Here is a 7,629-nt window from a genome sequence, read left to right on the forward strand (position 1 = left end):
ATGTTGAGGTGGAACTTCCCGCGTTCTAGTTTGCATCCACTGCACTTGTCCTTCGGGAGCATCCTGCTTTTCCAGGCAATAATTCCAGTGTGCCAAGATAATTTGGGAAATGTAATCTTCTCTACGCTTAAATCAGCCAGAATCTCCTTTTCCGTGTTCTCCCTCTATCAGGGCGGGAAGCCAGACTCTTCCGACCCCCGCTTCTTTCCCGGGAAGCTGCTGTTGTCCCACCGCACATCCCGTCCCGGCGCTCTGGAACGCCCGGGAACCGCAGCCGCTGCGGGGCCGGGGGCTCGCGGGCGGGCGCTCGCGCCTCCGCGCGCCCCGCGTGCCCGGCGCCGGGCGGCGCGCGCCGGCCCGCGGCCGCCGCCCCGCCGGGGTCTCCATGGCGACCCGCCGCCGCTTGGGTTGCCAGGGCGGCGGCGCCGGGGGTTGCGGCCCGGGCTCCAACTGGCCGCGGCCAACAGCCGCCGCCATTGGCCGCCGGCCGGTATAAGGGGGCGGGCGGGCGCGGCCCGGGCGGTGCGCGGCGCAGCGGCGGCCAGCGGAGCCGGGCGGAGCGGAGCGGAGCGGTCGGTGCGGCCGAGCGGCTGCCCTCCCTCGCTCCCGCGGGGCGGGAGGCGCTGCCCGAGACGCAGCCGAATAGTTGTGGTTATTTGGGGGCGTTTTTTAGTTATTTATTTTTTTCCCCTAACTTTTTTTGTTGGTGTGTGTTTTTTCCTTGTTTTGTCTCCAAAAAGGGACCGACGTCGGGGCGATGCGCCGCACCGGAGAGATGAGCCGGGCGGGGCGGCGGGAGCCCTGCCCCGCGGCCCCTCGGAGCAGCGGCCGGGCCGTGCTGGGGGTGCTGGCGGAGAACGGGCAGCAGCGGCCCGGCAGCCAGGTGAGCCCCTCCCGCGGCGGCAGCCCCCTCGGGCCGCCCGGGCAGCGGCGCTCCCCTCTCTGCTGAGGAGCCGCAGCCGCTCGCTGGGCTCCCGGAGGAAGCCCCGGCCGCCCTCCCTCCCCTCGGGCCGGGGAGAGCTCCCTGCCCCGCTGTGGGACCGGGGGCTGGTCCCCTGTCGCGGGCTTGAACGGTGCCTGCTCCTTCTCGAGGCTGCAAGTAAAGGCCTGGGGGGTGCGGGATACGGTTGGATCGGGCTGCAGCTCATAGCATGAGTTTCCCGAGAAACCCTGCTAAGTAACTGCGCAGTCCTAATCTGCTGCTCTCCCGTGGAAATGCTTTGAACAAATCATTTATCCTGGAAGGAAGGGAGACTTGGCGAGACTTGACTTGGTTGCCTGCTCCCTGAAGCATAAGGAGTGGTTTAAGACAAGTCGATTTGCTGATGCTTGCCCAAAGGTCCCATTGCTGGCTGGCTGGCCACGCTCCCTTCAAGATGCCAGAGTCTTCAAGAAGCTAAAGTTAGCAGTAGGGTGCCTGTCTGCATTTCTGTTCCTTGTGCCTTCCTTGAGTTTGCTGGTGTGTCAGGGATAGCATTGCTGTGCTGATTTACAGGGCCTAAAGTACTAGCTCCTATGCATACTCAAGCTCTTCTTGGGTTATGTCTGTGTAAAGCTCCTAGCTCAGTTGGTGGCTTACTGATAGTAGGTGATGTGAAGGGCTGTAGCCTGGCCAGGTGTTTTTGTTCTAGTGATTGTGATGCTTGAGCTCAAAAGTTCAAACTTTGGTTTGTTACTTGACATAAAATGCATTCATGCAGATGAGGTCCTTCCTAAGTCCTGAGTGCTTCCGTTTGTTACTTTGCTACTCATCAAAGCAGCTGCTCCTTGCCAGAACTGAATGTGGAGCAGACCCTGCACTTCCCAGCCCCATCAGAACTGAGACTGGCAATCCTTGGTAATGGGCACTGGAGATGGGGCTACACCCGCAGTTCCTGGCTTTGACTTAACCTCACTCTCTCTGTGAACTCTGTTGTAGCAAGACAGCAACAAGTAGTACTTCTGTAGCACCAGCTGTAGCTGCTGGTTTTTCCAGTGAACTTTTATGTTATCAGTGTCTATTGGGCAAGGACAGTGATTTCCTTCTCTAAAACAAGTGATACTTTCTGTTGTTTTCTTCCTGAATTGTCCTCCCACAGCATTACCCTGTACTCTGTTTCAGGGTGCTACTATTATCAGGTGCTTCTCTGGCTCTGAAAACACCATCCCTTCATCTGGAAAAGATGAGTTACTCAACCGCACAGTCAATGCTGCATCAAAGCAAGGGTTTGCTATCTATGTGGATGAGCAGAAAGAAAACTACAGTGGCCAAGTGGCTGAAGAGCTGGAATCAAGTGTGGGTGAACTGGATACTAGTGCAATGACATCCAGTATTCACCTACTGCTGGATCTGAGTACAGGTAACTCCTGTTATGTAGGAAGGTGGTACCTACAGCACAACTACATGTAAAGTGGTTATGAATTGTCATGCTAGTAAGCAGCTTATGTTACATAAAATAACATTTTAAGGTAACTTGAGTTATGTCTACATGAGGTACAACACTTCTATGCTAGAAATATCAGGAGAAGGTGAGCAGGCTAATTACACAAATACCTTGCTCATTCCTCTTGCCTGCTAGGATCTCCTATGGTAGTGGATACATCCTTCCAGTCTCAGCCTGAGGATCATATGGGAGATCCCATAACTCTGACCGTGGGAGAATATGCAGAAGATATTCATCAGTACTTACGAGAGGCTGAAGTGAGTGGCTTCTAACAAGCTTATAGGTATTTGTGGTCTCTGGGATGGGCTGCAATGCTTCAAAGATGTGTTGGCTGTCTCAGAGCAACTTGAGGATGCCACTGAGCTACAAAGGAGGGAAAGCTAGCAGTAAGAGCTATCTCTGAAGCTAGAATCATGAGCAGCTTCTGGACAGTGGTAAGATTTTTTTTCAAGATTACTCTGCATCGTGGAAATACCTCACTGTTGGAATATGTCTTAATGCTTTGTGATGAAGAATTCTTGCAGATGGGAGGTGAAATCAGAAAAAATTCTAAAGCAGTTGGATGTGATCTCATTGAGGGCTCTTCTTGTTTGGTAGTTTTTCCTGTCTTTCTGTATCAGAGCAGTAAGGTGCAGTCTCCTAGATAGGAAGAGGGGGGAGAAAAGTAACTTTCAGGTCCCTCTGAATAACTCGTATATACTCAATGGTGAAGGCTGTCCATAGACCAGGAAGGCTTTTACTATTTTGCTTCTAATACAGTAGCTCCTCTCCTGTGTAGAAATACTACTCTCTAGAGATGTTACTAGCTGCCAATTAATACTACTAGCACTATAATTATAGGTAGTAGTAATGAGTTGTTATTATTAGCGGAACAACTCCTGCTCCTTTGGGTATAAGTATTAAGAGTGTTAATCAGCTCAGCTATCAATGGCTTTCTTCAGGGTGAGCTTCCTGATTCTTCAACTCTCTCCAAACAGGTAAGATTCAGGCCCAAGCCCCACTACATGAGGAAGCAACCAGATATCACAACAGGAATGCGTGCCATCTTGGTAGACTGGCTGGTGGAAGTAGGGGAAGAATATAAACTTCGCACAGAGACTTTGTACTTGGCAGTGAATTTCCTGGACAGGTTTCTTTCCTGCATGTCTGTTCTCAGAGGGAAGCTGCAGCTTGTAGGAACAGCAGCGATTCTTCTGGCTGCGTAAGTGTTTATCATATCCTGAAGTCTCAGTGAGTTAAAACTTATTCTTGGGCTGAACCTTTTAGTTTAATTTGAAGGACTGAAGCTTGTAGATAGCTTTTCAGGATACCACAAGATTAGTAACTTTGCCTACTTTGGGACTGTCAAAATTAAATGTCTAATGTTCTTGATGTGAGGAGCTGTAGTAGGAAAACCTCATAATCATAATGGGAGCAAAACCACTACTGCTGTAGGCTGCTAGCCTGTAAGGCTATAGTAGAGTCACAGTTGCAATCTGCAATTAGCCTTGAGCTGTTTTTAGTAGGTGGAATACCCAACATAGCCTTGCAGTGCATGTTTTTTTGTCTGGTGTACACTGTTTCTGAATATCTCTGAGAGCTTGTTATTAGTCAAGAGCTAACAATATATTTCTATCAGTCTGATGGCTTGGAGTTCTTCTGAACATCTCTGTCCAAATTTGAAACTCAATTGTTACTTAGCCTGGAGAGAGGACCAAAATAAGAGCTTTACACAGATCTTAGTAATGTCATGTTCCCATCCTGATATGGGCCCAGCAGACAGCTTTCTTTTACTGTATCTTGCAAGCTGACAATTGTGGCTCCTATTTCACTATTTCAGGAAATATGAAGAGATCTATCCACCAGAAGTGGATGAATTAGTATATATAACAGATGATACCTACACAAAGAGGCAGCTGCTAAGAATGGAACAACTGCTTCTCAAAGTGTTGGCTTTTGACCTAACAGTCCCAACCATCAACCAGTTTCTCCTTCAGTATTTTCAGAGGCATGGAGTCTGTATGAGGACAGAGAACTTTGCAAGGGTATGAATTATCCTCCTTTTAGGATGGGGGGGGGGCGGTATGGGGTGTGTGTGCGTGCAGAAAGAAGTGATCCTAAAAGCAGAACTACTTGTATTTCATTAAGTTACCTGAGCAGACATGTTCTGCTAATATACTGTGCTCTATGAGAAGATACTCTTTGTCATACCAGTTCTCATCTGGACTGCAACAAGCCTAAAACTGTTTTGTGGCCTATTTTCAGTAGGCAGCTTGTGGGCTGAGATTTCTGGATAAATGTCCCTTGGAAATCCTAAGTTTGGTCTTTTTGTCTGGTCAGAGATAATGCACTGACTAGACAGCTAGATGGTAGGAATCTGGTTTTTTTTGTTTGTTTTTTTTTTTTAAACACTGCCTGGGTAGCAAGACTTCCCTGGATGTGGTTGTACTATATATAGCTACACAATGATAAAGTATATGCCTGTATAGCTGCAAACCTGTATAGCTTAGAAAACAGGTAACCAAAGCTTATGGCAAAACATCTGACCTGCTGCTCATATGCAAAGGGCATAGGATTGTACAGTGATGCTTCTCCAACAGAGCCTAAATTCAGTTTCTTAGAACTGTGTATTTATCCCTGACCTCTAAGTGAGGTCCACCTATGTGACCAAGAGCTTTGGAGGATGGAAAGAGTATGTATGTTATTTTTACAAAACATCAATTTTCTAAGTTTATCTGTAAAATTACATCAGAGCTGCTGATGGGACCAAAACATCAGATTACAATGTAGATTTTTCTAGACTTTAATGAAGAGTGGTCCTTCTATCTCTGCTGAAACATACTAGAGTTTCTTCTGAAAGATCAGCAGTGCCCAGATGCTCTTTCTACCCACCAGACATGCAACCCATGTTTTGTACACAAAGCTAGGACCATTAACAATTTTCAGTGCCTGCTCTGTTGGATGGATTATACCAGCTGTGCTCCTTCTGTTTGAAAAACTTGTGGGTTTTTTGTTTAGTATCTTGCAGAGCTGAGTCTCCTTGAAGCTGATCCCTTTCTGAAGTACCTTCCATCACAAACTGCTGCAGCAGCCTACTGTCTAGCTAACTATACAGTGAACAGATCTTTCTGGGTAAGAACAACTGCATGTTAATGAGTAGCTCAAGCATTTTCTGTTATCACTAGAACTAGGATGAGGAGCAGAAGTAGCTTCAAAGTATGTTGTTATGAATGCTGAAATCAGTAGGTGAAAAAATCAGGATCAGTAGGTGTTCCTAAGTTAATGGGACTACCTGATAAATTAATGTTAACCTGAAATATCTTGCCTCTTCTCTCAGTGGGAGGGACCTTGATGTCTTGCTTACCTCAAGTCTGTACCTATGGACTTGTTAGCCTTTAATCTCCAAAACTCCTCCTGCAAATACAATTTGGGGCCCTTTTGGGAGAGGGGAGAGCTTGAATGTGTCTACTGAAGTGGAGTGATTACACCAAGTGGCTGCTTTAAAGCAAGCCTTGGTAGGCCTCTCAGCTGTCTGTTGGAGTAGTAGGTTTAGCAGAAGGCAGGATCCAGAAGAGATGTAATGGATGCCACATACTTGGAGCAGGAGCTTCTTGTCAGATCTGGCACCAAGGAAGACCTAGAGTGGAACTGATGGCAAGATATGCTTGAATTGTTTTGAAGTCTAAAGAGTATAGAGTGAGCACTGATGTAGTGAAAATGGCTTGTGCTTCTATAGAAAATGTCTTTTTAGATATGTTACCTACAATCGACTAACTACTTTTTCTCTTTTGACCAGCCAGAAACACTTGCTGCATATACTGGATATTCATTAAGTGAGATAGTGCCTTGCCTGACTGATCTGCATAAAGCCTGCCTTGATGCTCCCCTCTGCCAGCTGCAAGCAATTAGGGAGAAGTATAAGCACACAAAGTAAGTAACCAGGGAGCTCATGTTCTGTAGCTTGGAGGCTATAAGCTGTTTTGGCAGCTTGGGCTACAGCTGCCTGTCACTGACAAACTTCTCATAGTGGTCAGCTTCTATTCCTGAAATGAAAGCCTCTTGAGGGGAAGACCTTTTCTGACCAGAAATGTAGTTCATGCATAGGTATGCAGATGTACTGGGTAACAGTTCTACACTTTTGCAGGATGACTCTTCTTCCCCATTGTATTGCACAAGACAGTGTTACCTCTTAATTTGTCAGCTAAATTAGTATCTTTAGTGACTGCATTTCTATTCCAGGTACCTGCAAGTGTCTCTTCTGGAGCCCCCAGTAGTTCTTCCTCTACAATAGAGACAGTGGATCCTGGACTTGAAGATTACTTTGTCCCAATTGGCAAAACTGGTCTAACATCTCAGAGCACTGCAGGTCATGTGTCTAAGCATAGTGATCAGAATGGTTTTTAAGCTAGTAATTTTTAACTAGATGCCTTTTTAAAAAAGGTTATTAGACTATATCTCAATATATCTGACAGCACTTTTAATAAATATCTTATTACACTGTTCCTCTGTGAATCTTGTGATTCCTGTTAAATATCTGCAGTGAGTGGAAGTGGTTGTGGTTTTTGCAAAGTCTTTGAGCAGGTTTTTAAGGGATTTTACGCTTTATCCACTCTAGCTAGCCTGAACAAGCACAACCTAACATCTCCACAGACTCAAGTGACTTGCTGCAGTATCTTTTGTTTCTTCCTCTTGTATGAGGCTATGAACAGAATCTATTTTCTTGAACTTGTTTACCATATCACAGCAATAATATCCAGGTGGAAGTGGTGTATGAACTCTGAACTTGCATGTAGAAGACCATCAGTGTTGTGGTGAAAGCCAAACTTCCCTTTATAGAGGCAAATAAGGGGATTTAATCTGCAGGGATCTGGAGGAAGAGGAGATTGTGGCTGGTAGAGCCTTAGGAACACTTCAAACACTGGTAGACTGCAGTAGAGAGCAATGCTAACAGCTATGGGGAAGAAGCTGGGGCATGTCTGGGGCTGGGAACTGTGGAGTTGAGCTAGGTGGCTGCTGTCATATTTGTGGTATTAAGTAGTCTTATGGCATAGCTGTCTGACATGACCTCTGCTGCCACTGGAGCACTTCTAGACATGGGTGCTTTGCAGTCTCTAGAGAAATCTCACTCTTAGCAGAAAGAAGGAGAGTGATGGTATAGGGCTATTAACTATCTTATCCTGAGCTACTACACTATCTTATGTGCCTCAGTTATTCATTAGGTAACATT

General features: G+C 46.6%; 1 protein-coding gene across 1 annotated transcript; it reads left to right on the top strand.

The window, feature by feature from the left end:
* Window positions 1-757: 757 nt before the first annotated feature.
* On the top strand, window positions 758-6,901 carry CCNA1 (cyclin A1). The gene is made up of 8 exons (XM_051624285.1): window positions 758-883; window positions 2,102-2,339; window positions 2,559-2,680; window positions 3,401-3,624; window positions 4,243-4,447; window positions 5,421-5,534; window positions 6,199-6,332; window positions 6,642-6,901. The coding sequence occupies exons 1-8, from the start codon at window positions 758-760 to the stop codon at window positions 6,691-6,693; spliced, it is 1,215 nt and encodes a 404-aa protein (XP_051480245.1). The 3' UTR covers window positions 6,694-6,901.
* Window positions 6,902-7,629: the final 728 nt, after the last annotated feature.

Source organism: Apus apus, chromosome 1 (genome assembly GCF_020740795.1).
Source record: "Apus apus isolate bApuApu2 chromosome 1, bApuApu2.pri.cur, whole genome shotgun sequence".
Lineage (NCBI taxonomy): Eukaryota > Metazoa > Chordata > Aves > Apodiformes > Apodidae > Apus > Apus apus.